At 43.1% G+C, this 15,358-nt stretch overlaps 2 protein-coding genes across 2 annotated transcripts in view; both read left to right on the top strand.

The window, feature by feature from the left end:
* Nucleotides 1-874: 874 nt before the first annotated feature.
* On the top strand, nucleotides 875-5,147 carry T265_07549 (hypothetical protein; the record flags this gene model as incomplete). The annotated part of the gene is made up of 7 exons (XM_009173099.1): nucleotides 875-1,042; nucleotides 1,083-1,277; nucleotides 1,750-1,861; nucleotides 4,357-4,539; nucleotides 4,564-4,739; nucleotides 4,777-4,932; nucleotides 4,989-5,147. The coding sequence occupies 7 exons, from the start codon at nucleotides 875-877 to the stop codon at nucleotides 5,145-5,147; spliced, it is 1,149 nt and encodes a 382-aa protein (XP_009171363.1).
* Nucleotides 5,148-5,192: 45 nt separating this feature from the next.
* The window catches only part of T265_14320 (hypothetical protein), a gene marked incomplete at both ends in the record, with an annotated part of 28,035 nt that continues 17,869 nt past the window's right edge, over nucleotides 5,193-15,358 (top strand). The window contains 2 exons of the mRNA XM_009173116.1: nucleotides 5,193-5,312; nucleotides 13,303-13,481. Of these exons, the coding sequence (XP_009171380.1) occupies nucleotides 5,193-5,312; nucleotides 13,303-13,481 (299 nt within the window). The remainder of the gene's footprint in view (nucleotides 5,313-13,302; nucleotides 13,482-15,358) is intronic.

Below are 15,358 nucleotides of genomic sequence, written 5' to 3'. Positions count from 1 at the left end.
TCAAGTTTGATGACACTGGGGGATGTGTTTCTACTTTTGTGAGTACGTAGCACTGTTCCAGTTCCCTCCCCCTCTCAGATTCTACCGCAGGGTGCCTAGATTTTTTCACTTTCCCACTTCGGGTGCCTCATATTGTAAAACGTAGACTTTAGTAGTGTTATTGATTTGCTAGAGGAGCAAGACTAAAGAGGATCCCTTAAGGAGGAAATTTTGGTATTTTTTGTCGCCGATGATGATAAGAGATGGTTCATTGAGTGGTTCAGCCAGCAGCGGCAAACCTGCGGTATATTATTGTGTAGTAGTGAACTGCATGCAATCAATTGGCACGACCCTGGACACATTCAAATCATGAATTAATCAGTTGCTTCTGTGCCTTTAGCTGAAATTAGAGTCATCATCTGTTGCTCACTTCTCCAACCACAACGGTAATAGCAAGTTTAATCATAGATACCCGCTTGATGACGGACGAGGACTTGTGCCTCTCAGGTGAACGACAGCCACTGACCGACAAGAACAAAACCGACCCGGGAAACTTGGGCAAAAGCCTCGATCCTGTGTATCAATCCGTGAATCCCTGACTCAAAACTACATATATTCACGGGGGAAACCCGGGAAATCCCGCGAAACCTGGGCAGCAGGAACTTGTCAGTTGAGGCCGACACGGAAGTCGTTTTGTCCCTTCCCAGATCCGACCTGTGCACACAATAGGACTTCAGCCAAAAATTAACGATCGTCGTTGGATGAAGATTTGTTTATCTATTCAAACTGAAGGTCAAATGCCTCGCGTGGGAATACGTCCCGCGGTTTGGGGCGCGCTATTCGCATACGTGAGAGGTTACGTAAATGCTTATTACCGCTCCGACTTATTTACCTAATGGAACGATACGAGAACCTAGGGTTAGTTGGCGAAGGAAGCTACGGCATGGTCATGAAGTGTAAGGACCGTGGGACGGGACAAATTGTAGCGATAAAGAAATTTATTGATACGGAAGATGACAAACTGGTTAAGAAAATAGCGGCCCGGGAAATAAAAATGCTGAAGGTTAGATGTTACCAAGGTCTTCACTTACTGACTGTTTCAGCAACTGAGACACGACAACCTCGTCAACCTCCTCGATATTTTTCGACGAAAAAGGCGCCTTTACCTCGTTTTTGAATTTGTTGATCATACTGTTCTGGATGACTTGGAACTGCACCCAAAGGGTTTGGACGAAGAACGAACCAGAAGGATTTTGTTCCAGGTTCTGCGAGGAGTGGAATTCTGTCATACTCAAAACGTAAGTGTACCCTTCCCAAGAGTTTTCCCCCTTGGGAGGAATGGAGAGCCACATCTCCGGTACTTTTTTTTGAGGAAAAAATTTAAGAAATCTGTGACTCCAAACGATCTATGCAACATGGTGAAACATTGCGGTTGTAATTAACCATAAGGCATTCACCACGCGTACAGCAGCCGAGGGACCAATGTCGCTGCAACAGCGGTGTTTCAGCCTGGGGGGTCCGTGCAGGTATTCTCCATGAAGAAAATTTGGAATGTAATTTCGGACAAAAAATGATCACAATTTAGAGAAGGATGCTTAGTGAATAGTGAAAACGGCGTTTGCCGGTTGACCTTCGTGTAAGATAGTGTGCTAATATAGTTTGAATTTGGTAGTAGGTCTGTTTGGATATGTATGTGTACATATTGCCGGCTCCGAATACTACGCTTCCAAAAGCTAGAAATGGCTAAGCTCGAGCTTCGTTTTACAACAGCCTAAGATAGCGGCTCAAAAGAAGGAAGCAGTCTACTTATTCAAATTGAGAAATGGCTTTTGTCTCTGCCACAATATACTCAAAGCTGCGGCACTGGCTGATGTTAAGAGATGTCAGTCAGCTACTGTTTGTTCAAACGTTAGTATATAGTGTATGGCTGACAGGATGAACATCAGAGTGGTATATGTTAATGATCCTGCTTTAGCGAATCGAGCGTTAGAACGACTGGTGTTTTTAGGCTGTCTTGTGTACGATTGCGGTTGTAGCCATGAGAGAATTTACGTGAATACCGGTTCATTTTAGTAAATGCGCTCCACGCACTCATCTGCATCCCAACTTGGTTTTGACAGGAAACCCCCCTAGAACTCAGCTGCACCTCTTGAAGTCGGCAAAGACCGGTGACCTTGAGAAGACGTTCACGACAGCGTTCCAGAGGGGCTTGGTAAACAGTCAGTAGTTTACAACAGGGCAATATTTCAGTTTCAAAGCCCAGCTGATTCTCTCGTTTATGGTGTTCTTTTTAAGCAACTGAAAGCCGCCTCATGTTTCAGCTGGACACATTTTATGAACGCAATATACTATTCATAAGGTTGCTGAAAACCCTTTGATAGCCCACGACCGGTTTCGCTCTTCTTGAGGCTTACCAAGTAGGCATGGCCGAAGGGTTTTTATCAATCTTATTAGGGCTTATGCTTATTTAATTGGTTCTGAATTTATCGTGAACACAGTTTGGTTCAACTTCTATGAAGCACTTGTTGTGGTCATTCAAAGTGCCTTTATTTTGGAGGCAATTACGTTAGGAAGGCGCAAATATCCAAGTTTACAACTGAAACTTCTTCCCACAGACTTTGCTTGATGTGATTAAACTAAATTATGTTTGACAAGAAGCGTGGTCATGTGAATGTATTTACAGTTAACGATGTTCACCTCATAAGTTCCCTGTATCATGTGATATTTTTGCGAATAAATAAAGTGCAAAAGCTAAAAGCTTTGGGTGCTGGTTTTGAAAGTGCCCTATATGAAAAAATGTTTATTTTATGTATTTGTGTCACCATTTAGATGTCATTTACTTTCAGTGCACAGTTTCCTGCTACCACTCGGACAGATGTTGACCAAAACATTTATTCTTAGGAAGCTCATATTTCTGGAAAAAAGGCGGTAATTTTGATTTTGACGAAACTTTTATCCAAGCGTAGCATTTTCAAATCTGATTTATTTGTCTCTTTTTTCCCGTACTGAAAGAGCAATAAAAGTTTATTTGGGCGCTTGGGAGACAGAGACTAAATCGATTCATGATACGTAGACAAACAGGCATTATTTGTTTTACTCATTCCACTGACCCTAAGATAACGTAACCTTTACGTGCTGGGTTTCTTCATAGCACGCCTACTGGCTCATTTAATCAATAGTACTTCCGACTAGAGACCATTTGGTACATAACCAAAACTACATAGTCAAAATTGTGTGTTCAAACTTGCTCTCTATTAATGACTTGTGCTTGCCGTGGAAGAATTTCGGTGTTATGTTTATTTGTTTATGTCGACTAAGTCAACACATGAAATGTACGTTGATTCGACGTTGTCTTCAGCTCAATTCCTCCTTTCAGAAGCACTTATGGCTAATTTAATGATAAAGAATGGCTTCTTGGTAATATTGGTTATCATTTAAGAGAGCAAATGTTTTTAAAACCACTGTTAGCGAGATTTGGAGCGCCTTTTAGAAGATTTTCTACAGGAGGACCTTGTCTCTTAATACAAACACTGAATGGCTTTCAAACGCCCACTACTAGTCGAAGCGCTCTGCGCCCATTACTTATTACCGCACTGTTGCCTCATCTGACACAAAGTTTGTTAAGGACTTTTCACACTCATTACTAAGCAGACCTCTTAAACACAGTTCCTTGGCGTAGTATGACCCTAGCAAATAATTTTGACAGGGTAAAGTTTAGAATAGCCACTTCTGCACCTTAAAATCAATTCTCGTCCTAGAAGTGTTAGTGTCGACTTTGACAGAACTGCTTACGACTGACAAACTTCACGGGCCTTGGCCTGGTGTGAGTTTGCAAAACTTGCTTTCAATACTTCGATGAAAATCTTCCACATGGCATTAAATTGGCAAATAACGACCATTTAACAAGTAATGAATTACGTCAAATATGTCCTCTATCGAATCTCTGCTTGGCTGTACTATTGACTGAGTTATGAATGGGACACCTAAAAACCACGAAAGTTCACGGCTTCCTGTATCCAATATCTATTATTCTAACAATGCAGCTTTTTCTTGTTAGCCCGAAAGTTCTGGATGATTGTATACAGCGTCTTAATCGAGCTTACATTAATTGTCATAAAACTTGGGTCGACAAGTTGCTCCCCAGACAGGCCATGTTACATGATACACTCATAAAACACATATTCATATCCCTATCTTTCTTAACCGTCAGGCCGGATTCCACTATAGGACCTGAGTGAATGGTGCACAGTCAGAATTTAGAAATACCTCCTGGTGTAGAGTTGTGGCAAGCCTGGGGATAGATCCAGGCTATTGTTTCAAGGACGTGGAAGAGCAAAACAAACGCAAGTACGCCATACGTATGACCCACAATTTCAGTACTCCTGGATTTCCGGGGCTGGTTCGACTCGGTTGATCGGTCTCTTTTCCTTTACACGCTTGCCTACCAAGGAATAACCCGGAAGCTTATAAACGTAATACGTTCCTTGTATTCTCAGACTTCCGGACGTGTGACAGTATACGGAGAGCTCTCCAAACGCTTCCGTACACAAAGCGGTGTCCGTCAGTAATGCTCACTCTTCCCAGTCCTGTTTAACTTTGTCATCGATGAAATAATGAGACGAACGCTGGAGGGTCTCCAAAACCCTGGTGTTCAAATAACCTGTGAAGAAAACCTTGTCGATCTGGAGTACGCAGACGACATCGTTCTCGTCTTCGAAGGGAAGGCGAAGGCGAAGGTGTTCTTGGATGAACTGACCAAAGTCATCCTATCCTTTTGTATGCGCTTTACACCCACAGATTATAAAAAACCGTTCACCTGTAGCACTCTTTTGGTGCCTAGCTGCCATGCCACATGAAGGAGGCACGAGGGCTGGGCTACTGCCAGGTTGCCTAAACCTAGACAGAGGAAGTCAAGAGGCCGCGGTCGGGTCCGAACCACCGACTTTCCGGTCAGTAAATTTGCGCCTTAACCACTTGATCCATCTTGCCTCTCCCCCACAAAGTGAAAGGTCCTGCTCGTAGACGTGCAGTCACCGAGCACGCCACTTACAATCCAGAAAGAGGTATTGGAGGTCGTGGAGCGTTTTACGTATCTTGGAAGTTGTATTAGTTCTGATTGTAGTGTGGCTGAGGTGAATGCACGAATCGAGTCGCGTTTGGTAATTTGATACCTATGACGTAAAAACGGTGTATCCCTGAATCTCAAGGGACGTATGTATCAAGCTACATTGCATGATGCTTTATTGCATGGCTGTGGGACTTGGCCTATCCGAGCAGCGGAACTGAAACATCTTCAGGTGTTCGACAATTGTTATCTCAGAACCATGGCTCGTGTGGGTTTGTGTTAGCGAATCCGTAATGAGGCAATCATAATGCGCGTTTGTGGTTGTGCTTGATGAATGTGTCCAGCACCAGAAGCTGCGTTGGTTAGGACCTGTGTCTCATTACATCATCTATGTAACAGCTTTTACTTCCTGATGCTTCAGAGGTAAATAGTTGACATCAGTTTCCCTCCGATAATCCTCTCTCTAGAACATAGCACCACAGTGACAAGCCACTGCTAGTCTGTTTTGAAGGCAACTGTATTTCTCCACCTATGATGACCACATATTGCTTATTAAACTTGTGATGTAAAGTGTTATAAGACTTCTTCTGTGTTCCGCTTTAGTACTGACTCTCGATTTCTTTCCCAATTTCAACCATTTTCTAACAGAGGGGCGAGCCTTACCGCTCCTTACTCACCCCTCAGGCACACGCCGTCAGGTTGTAATTTTTCACGACGTGCTAGGCACGACTGATCCGCAATTTTCGCTAACACCAATAATTCCGTTATGCCAATCGCCCTAATTGATCGACGTACGCCTGTGCTTCCAAAAACAAGCAAAGGTCACGTCCAATTGACATGAAGAAATGTTATTTCCGTTAGGAGGCTTATGTTCCGAATTGCCATCCCTGTGAACGACAGAGAAAAGTGTCACAACGTGGATGCTATGGCCAGCTGATAAGCGCTTTCAAGCATTACAAACAATCCACTGTCAGAACATCTTAATCACTTTTTATCGGGTATTAGGTGGTTGAGTTCAACCCACGGTAAGGAGCCCTAAAGATGGCAGCAGTCTTGAGCTGCTTAGCGCGTACCACACATTGTTGATGCATACTTCCCTAAATCAATTTGTCCTGGTTTCATGGGATGTAAGGTAGTCGTAAAAGGCGGTGGTGGTCCCTCCCGGTTATACATCGCAATCGGAGTTACAAGACCAATCAGCCGCTCGTGGCATACCGGTAAGTGTTCCGTCAACCAGAAGGTTGAGGATTCAAGTTTCCCTAGAATTTCGTGGGATGAACACTTCCGGTGAAAAAGCCGTACAATACTTCTCGGCTTTTCAGCATAGATTAACCCCACTTGCAGGACAATATCTCAGTAAAAGTGTGCCAATTCTCTTTGCTACTAATAAAACTTTCTAATGTCATCTACGATAAGGGAATTCATAGACCACACTACTGGTTGGGTTGTTCCACTAAAGGAGGTTAAACGGCTGTTAGTTGGTCAACCCCATCATCCAACTCCATACGTTGCCTACCACTGATCAACTCGGATCTACGTGACACAGGGTCTCTAATTCTTGACATGTTGCTAGGGTTGTACCTGAGAACAAGTTCCCTAAAACTAAACCTAGTCTATTCAGAAATGATTTTTGTAGTTTTTTATAGCATCCTAGCGCTGTCAATTATGTCGGTAATTGGGTGCAAATAACTCACCGTCCTAAATCTTACGATCGCTGAGCGTGCTTTCGGCTAGTTTCGTGGTATTAAAAATATCCATCATCCACAGTTAAATAAACTGCATAAAACTGCACGTTAGACTAAGGTTAAACAATACTTACTGTTGCCGTTAGTCTGAATAAAGCCTTCCGAAATGTTTCTCACGGCTTTTGTCAGCAATACTCTCCGCGATGAAGTTTCTCGCCAGCAACTCCGGGTATCGAAAGCTCAGACGCTCCCAAAAGAGATTAGGTGGCCACCCAGTTTCTTCATTACGCTTAAGTTCAATCCAATAACTTTGGAACTGAATGTAGCGAGCTGGTTCTATAGTTTTTACAAGTAAAAAATTAAAAATATAATTCCCATAGTTTTACTCCAACTAATCCATAGCTGTTTTCAGTTGCTTATAGATCGGTGACTATGTTTTCGGCGAAAAACGTTGCTGCAACCCAAAAGCCCTTAGAAGTAAAATCAATCGGCTTTCCTGAAGGTCTTTTTGTTATGCAGTGTGCCATTTCCTCATGGACTTGAACAAGTTATTATCTGCTATTTAGTTGTATGGCAGTTCTTGGCGGTACGAACCAATGTAACGACACCATGCCAAAACCTGCGTACGCTGGACCAGAAGCAATTTAAATTATCACTCTTGATAGGGGGTTAATATCCAATATAGACGTGTGCATCTGTCTGCGCTGTAGCAACCTTGCAGCACTAAAGTAGCCTGGTTCTTCATGCGGTATGCAACTCTGTCTGCCTTATGATATCTCCCTCAGGCAGTACCCGCCCTGACAGCAACGGGCCACCCGCCTTTGGTTGGTGAGTAAGTTTCTGAGGCTCAGAGAAAACGTGTCGTCCTATGAAGAACCATCAGAACAATAAAAAGTTAACGTTTTCGTCTCTCAGCAGTTTTTGTCCACAAGAAATCGTAAACAGGGGACTGAGTGAACGGTGAGCAGTAGTCCCTTTTTCGCTAACTTGTTGGATGCGTAGTTCCTGTTTCCTCGGGATACTAGGGTGACAAACGGGCTAACCGCTATGCTGATCAACCAGCAGCGTAGCAGAGTGATGGATCCAAAATGTGCTCCCATCTCACCTTGTCACCAGAGATATACAAAATAAGTTTGTTTACGCACGAAAGTTGAGCCATGTGAAAATAAAATGTACGTGGCTTTTTGTTACCCCTAACTTTAATTCGCCTATGATATAGTGTGGTGCCTACTGTTACTGTGAGCACGTCGGATTAAATATCATCGCGAGATACCAGGCTGTCTGCAGGAGACACGAAAGCTGTTCTATTATCACGAGAGATAGGATAGTGGATGTCAAACGCAGGCTTCGAAAATAAGTCCTACCGTTTTTATCTTTCTCTGATGTTAATGGATGAATCGCCCCACGAACCACATCGTTTCTAGACATCTAGCCGGAAATCTCACTCCTTGTGGTTGTACATGCTGGTTGCTGTTATTTTTAGTTTTTCGACCCTGGAAATAGAGAAGTCCTCTTCCTTTTTTCCACTCACCATAAAAAGCCAATTTTCTAGAAACCAGAGAGTGACGCTCACAACATAACTGATATGAACCTATGCGTGACCAAACCATTCCTCCTGTCCTTACCTTTGGTCAAGACAATTGGCAAGACTGGAGGGCTACAAAAAAGAAGCTATTTTGATCTCGAGCCCCTCCTCAAAAAGTTCATATCCCGCATGATGGGGTTTTGGTGTGAACATCTCGTTTTATCCCGCCCCTAAGAACAGGTGCCCCGAGAGATTACCTGATCGCAACACGTAACTTGTGCAGTTAAGTACTTACTTAAAAACACGGATTGTGTTTAATGATATTTCAAATGGATTTCGCGTTTGTGATATTCTTCAACCGAATCTATCGCAAGAAAGTGCCTTATCTCGCAACTGTAACGATGTCCCAGATGTCTATGCGTCTACACTGCTTATGAGTTTGAAGGGTCTTCATCAGCGTTATAAGTAATAAACCGCAATAGAATTTTTAAAGTAAAAACAGATAGCATTATGGACGAATACTGATGGAGCCATTGCTGCTAGTTTATCTTCAATACGAGTAAAGGCTGTGTTCAAACCCTCACGTATTAGCTACTGAGCGCCATTTGCTGGCTAATCTGGTTATCATCCCAATCTACATTCGAAAAAGGTGGGTAATAAGTAGGCTAAACCATTACCCTATTTCCCGGCCTCAAGGCACAAGCCGATTTACACTCAGAGCTTGTTGGTAGTAAAGAGGTGTTGAAGTTTCGAGCGAAAGCAGGACCTTCCAAAACTACGATGCACCAAAAATATTGGCGGGTCAATTAGACGGACGGCGGCCGATAAGCCACCCGACTAGGAGGGAACCAAACCGTAATGTGTCAGAGATATAAAGAACCAGAGGGCCTAAGTCATCAGTAGCCACTCAGGTCTGAGATATAAGCTGTCCTTATCTAAGCCATATACATTCAGGCATGATAGGAGAAATATCCACCGACCGCCGTCTCCTCGAATGATGACGAAACGTTTGTCAGTCAATTGCTAAGCCCGGAAAAGTAGTCGACGACTGACGAATGAGACATCCCTTAGCCAGTAAGTCAGTGTATACCGAAACAACTAGTAGCACTGTGCAGCTCACGTTATGTACCCAGTTGCAAAATAACTTTCTATTAACGGGAGACTCAGCTGATTATCACTTGTACCTCTGGTTTGTAATAGCCCCCAAATGGGTGCGCCGCATTTCAGTTGGAACGATATTCAAAATACCTTGAACAACACTACTTGTAAAGCTGGTGAGTTTTCATCAGAGAGTACTGCGTCATGACAGTGTACAGTTGCTTTATCCTTGTCGAAGATCATCACTAGCGCACATTTCACGAATCGATAGGGAGATTCGCACACGACCTCTTACTGTCTATGGCGAATTCAACGGACATTTATTGAATGTCGTCGCAGCAAAAGCTCGGAATATTTTGTATTCACCCTTTCATCACGATAAACAACAATTTGTTACTGCATATGAAAAGTTCCATCGAGTTCAACCATTATCCGACAGCCAACTGAACATTGAATTTGGAGATTGATTACCACATGTGTTGGGAACTGACCCTAATTGCTGAGCCACGAACAGAGTGAAACAGGCAGCCAGAAATCCTCGCATACTTTCGTATGTGAACTAGGACAATTTTGTTAGATTTCTTCGCAAAGAAATCCGAAGATAGCCGTCTGAACAGGGAGGCTATTACTATCGCATTAACTATGGTGGATTCCATTGAACCTTAAAGTCATGTCATCCTACAACTAAATACAAGTTCATAAGAACTTAACTGATCGACGGTATTCTAACTCCTGATGTTGGGCGTTGCCTGTAGGTTTTCTGGACCTTACTTTTCCAACCTGCGGTTGAACTGTTCTGTTCGCGTATTTACTAGGAACGGTATCCGATCTGTTGTGGATGCCAACCTTTCACGGGTATAGAGCGCGTGAACTTTCGACACTGCAAAAATTAACGTTGAACAAGAAGGTAGTTTGGAAGGAGCTGGATCTCTGTTCTTTCACTCATTGGATAAACTACTACCAACTGGGCACCCACTGACATTTGTCTGGCGCCAAAGTTTCACAAATGGACATTCTAACTGACTGATTTATCACACAGTTGCTGGCCATTATGAGGCAGTTAGGTCACTGCACCAGTTTTTCGCCAAATGGAGTGTATTGCCTCGTCTCTTATCCTTTTGTTTACACGCTCATATACCTGAGTTTTCTGCTCTAGAAGTATGAATAATGCCTACGGCATTAGTGCAGCTTTACTCATCTTCGCATGCATTGTCCAGATAAATATTCGCTATAGGGTCATACATCCACATAGGTGGCGTTCTCCGTTGTTCCGCGGGAGGCGCCTTAAGCAAACCGTATATTGTTCACCATCCTGGAATAGAATCATTAGTTCATTCAACTACAGAAATGAGCCATGATTTGATAAACTGCCAAGCAAACAAAGCTCACGATCGTTTTAAGAGTTTATATTTTGGCTGTTCACAAAGGTCCCGCTGACATTGGAACTCATTTTTCTGTGAATTGCCATCCTTCGTTTCGCTTATGCCCGAAAAATGAAAAGTGATATCCAAAAAGTGTACCGCCTAAAAGCAGGTCTGTCTTGGATAAAGATAACCAGTGGTGATTTTTTCTATGAGGAACGTAGCGGAGTACTCACCGTGCTCTGTACCACCAGGGAGTAACCTACCGCGCTATTCGCTTCGTGCCTGATCGCCCATGCATGTCTGAAATTGGATGTCGCCTGTTTCTTCGCTAGGTGTGCGCCATCACGTCTTTTCTTCTTCCCTTATAGTTATAGCAGTGTTGCAACAAATATTTAATTTTCATCCTCTCTTTTGCAATACTGTCACCGTACATTGATGTGAACCTTAATATTCTGCGCCATCTCACTGCAACTTCATGCGAACACGCCGTCTTCTTTTATGAAAGTGACAGCTACAGTCCGGTTTAGTTTTCTTATTGTATGAATTCGTTACCTGGAATTTCAAGCATAATAGCAACAACGCCGAAAGCATGGAAAGCTTTCAATGGGAATAAGCAAAGTGTGTTTTATACCGTGTCCATCATAGTCAAGGAAATAAACCTATGGAAAATGTTGGCACAGAATTTCTAGGGAATGATTTTTTAGCTGCATAAACCTCCAGAGTATAGTTGAAGTTAGTAGGGAAATGGACACCGAGGTAAGCGTGGTAACTAGCTATTCCATCACTTCGTTGTTTTTCAACAGCCGTATGCCGGTGAATGCTATCGCGAACCTGTTAGTCGGTTAACTAACTAAAACAGCCTCACCTAGTACGATCCCCTTGAAGTCATCCCAAAGCATTCGTTGCCAACTTAGATTCAGGGCTTAATTAACTACTGTGGACAGTACACAGTAGACCGCCGGACATTGTTCTCACCTTTCCGGTGATACCAGCACAACATTTTGGAAAAGAAAAACCTGTATGGCAGCATCTTAAAAGAGCCAGACTAATTGTCACGGATCCACTTTTGAGTACACTAAGTCATTCAGAGGTCGAATTCATCACGCAGTCCCCGATTCTACAGAGAGCCCCTGTATAAGCCCATGCAGAGGATACTGCCACACATACTGGTAGTGGGTACTGATGATTATAGCTATTTAAGTAGACAGATAGCATTTAACAGAAATTGCATACTTGGATTTTCCTGATTTCCAGTTCAGAACAGATGGTCTGCGCATGTATTAGGTCGATTTCAACAGCGGAGGCAGTTAGGATATGTTGAGATATCACTCAAAGCAACCAGACTCGGGAATTTTCCTCTGAGCTCATGACATCTATGTCATTTGGGCATTCGGTGAATCCGTGCATATTGTTTATCAAGACTAAATCACATGTGAACTTCACACATTCGAGGCAGCACTTTTGTAAGGGAATAATTCTAAGGGACAAACGAAATTCTCTAGTCTTATTTTTTACTACACTTTGAAGTTGTTGAGCGAAGATGTGAACGCCATGCTCCTCCTTCCTATAGGTCGAGGTTGCATCGGATTCTTAAGGTTTTTTGTTCCTCATCGTATGTCTGTCGCTTCAAATTCCTGATCGGCACGGCACGTTTGACACTGCCTGTTCGATGATACGACACGATGCTTCGTTCCTCTATTTCTGGAGATCGTCCACTGCAGATGAATCTTCCGACGATCACTTGAACACAGCTCCAGAAACTACACTTCCATGCGCGTTACTCGAAAAGGTCTGCGCTGACATCTTATTTGATCCGCCATCAAGCTAGCTTGGACGTGGTCTGTGAACCATACGTTTTGCATAATGGTGCACAGATGCATTCGAGTAAATGTCAGTTACCTTTGAAATAAGTGGATGCTACCGTCAGCAGGATGCCCCGTATACGAGTAAATGAGTGTGACTATGTGTGAGTGAATGTCCTATGTTCACGGCTACACACGTTTCACTGCGTGCGTTGTACCATTATTCTTAGGACCCAGGTAGTGTGCCGTGAATAAAATGGGAAAGCCTCCAAGTATTTTTGAGTAGTCTGGGAAACAGACATCTTGGCGTGGGACTTTTGCGAGAGTGAGTGTACAAGGCAAAAAGGATGCAATAACGCTGGTAATCTGCGTGTCCACGCTAGTTATGCAGCCAGTTCCTTATAAGATCCAATTTCAAACTCATACTTCAGCGTTATCAGTGCGTTAAAAGCCGGTTATATATCCCAAAATAACGAGGCAGTAAACGTAGTAAGTTTTAGGTCTTTTCCTCTTCGTCTATATACTTATCGCATGATAGCTGGGCTTCTGAGCATGTTCCTGCAAAGAAAATGTGCGTCCCAAAATGCAAACTTCTGTGGGGTGTTTGCATTTGATGGAAGTGTAGGAGCTGGTGCGGACATACGTATCCCATGGACGTCAGTACATTTTTATTGGACTGTGTCCAACGAAAGAGTGAGTATTGAAGTGAAGTTTTCGTATCCGATCGCTTTGCTGTCACTTTTTTTGACGTACTAACACCACCCTACTTCCGGTACCCATCCAGGTTATTCACCGTGATATAAAGCCGGAGAATGTACTCATCAGTAAACGCGGTGTGGTCAAGCTTTGTGATTTCGGATTCGCTAGAGCGTTGGCCGCTCCTGGAGAGGTGTACACGGATTATGTAGCAACGCGGTGGTATAGAGCCCCGGAATTATTAGTAGGTGACAGCAAATATGGTCGGTAAGTTTCCTCTGCTCAAAAGCATACATAAATTTTTCACGATTGACATTCAAAGAGTACCTGATGTGAGCTCACTGTGCCTCATCTATTTTCTGTTTCTGTGATGCAACCTACCTAGCTCATCTTCCTTGAGAATAGGCTCCGCATAAATGATCAACTGGTCGTGGTAAATGACTATTCGGCAGCGCCTCAGTGTTTTAACTACTACCTTGGTACATGATCACCCAGTGCCATCGAAGCGAATCCTGTTGCCTTTCGATCACTTGTGAAGTGGGCCTGTTTTTAATTTCAAGGTCCGTACCCTTTTCGTAAAAGCTGGGGCTAATTTACTGAGCATTTGGTTCTGATCAGAACTCATTGGACAAACATAACAGGATCGATCTTGATGCGCCTTGGTAGGCAGTTTTTTTCCACGGCTGATGGTAGCGCCATGCAATCATCAAGCACACTCATGTACATTACTTTTATAACTTCAAGTGCACTCTCCTTTCAACACTAGCTAAACCAAGATATCACTTGAAGCCATCATCCTTACTATATATACCAAGTCACTGTTATTAGCGTGATAGATGATTGGTCAAAAGACTCAGTCACTCACTCCGCTAGTGTTAATTTGACCGTAATTCAATAGGTATTAGATATACCTGGCCAATTCAGTCTAAGCTGAAGAGCTGAGAACGACTCATTCTTGTTAAGCTGCGTCAGCATTGTCTATCTCATGTAGCTATTGGGCGACTGGAACCCGTGATCTCTCTTTCGGTCGTAAGGGACTACACGGTCCCAACGAGAATACTTGATCAGTAGTGTGATTAACTGACACTCATCCTTCCGTCACGCAATTCACATCAAATGGTGTCTGACTTCTCGAAAAAAGGGCTTCTCACAAGAAAGAGCTGTTCCACTTGTGGCTTTTCTTTCTCCAGCCATTTTCTTGACAGTACCAGAAGATCTTGGACACTCCCTTAGGTTTCACAGCAATGTAAAATTTCATGACTATTAGTGAACAATTTACGTCTTACGTCCGTTCCCCCGGCTCCCAGCGAGATTTTTCCCACAGTGTTCATCTATCGAGGTATTGAAAAAGGAGAATGGATAAGTGTACAATGTGTGGCCTGTTCAAATTTGTCACGGGAAACCTTTTTTTCCAGTTTCATTCCACCGGTATGCAACACGTGCTTTATCGGGTCCACTGAATGCTTGATTCATCTGCCATTTAATAGTCGCTAGCGTTTTCTGTTGAGCGACATTTGGTCAGCTCATTGGTGTGACTCGTAACATTTTCGGAAGCTCATTACGATGTTAGTTACTGGTTTTTGTGTTGCCTAAAAACAAGGCTTATTGATCAAATGCGGTCTGCCTATAAATATCGTCGTAACTTGCCTGTTAAACTCGACCATTGCAGCTATGATAAATCGTTTTTTTAATTGTACTTTTTAATCGTCCGGCTGTAACACCTCCGGTGTCAAGATGCCATACCACTCGAAGGAAATACAAGGGCAGAGATACTACCGGCTTTCTCAAGCTTAGATAGGAGCAATAGAGTTGGGTTCGAAACGCGGATGCTCCGGTCAATAAATTCCCATCTTAAGCACTAAGCTATCTCGAGCGACATCTTATCGCTTTCAGTTCAGACTGCACAACTAATCCGTTTACGGTGAGCCAAAAGATAAATGATTTCTACAAGACCTTCAGTCCTGATATTCATGTGTTCATGTTAACAGATTTACCTAGGTGCATTTGCTTTCCACCTGATTGCTGAACTACCTACGCAGTCTTTCTTCGGAAGACTGTCGTAGTTTAACTGCAAACTCTTTGAAAAGGAGTTCAATATGTTTGAGGATACACTGTTTTGCGTTGGCTATGCTAGTCGTTAAGGT

Source organism: Opisthorchis viverrini, assembly GCF_000715545.1.
Source record: "Opisthorchis viverrini unplaced genomic scaffold opera_v5_174, whole genome shotgun sequence".
Taxonomy (NCBI): domain Eukaryota; kingdom Metazoa; phylum Platyhelminthes; class Trematoda; order Opisthorchiida; family Opisthorchiidae; genus Opisthorchis; species Opisthorchis viverrini.
This window is presented reverse-complemented; position numbering and strand designations above follow the sequence as displayed.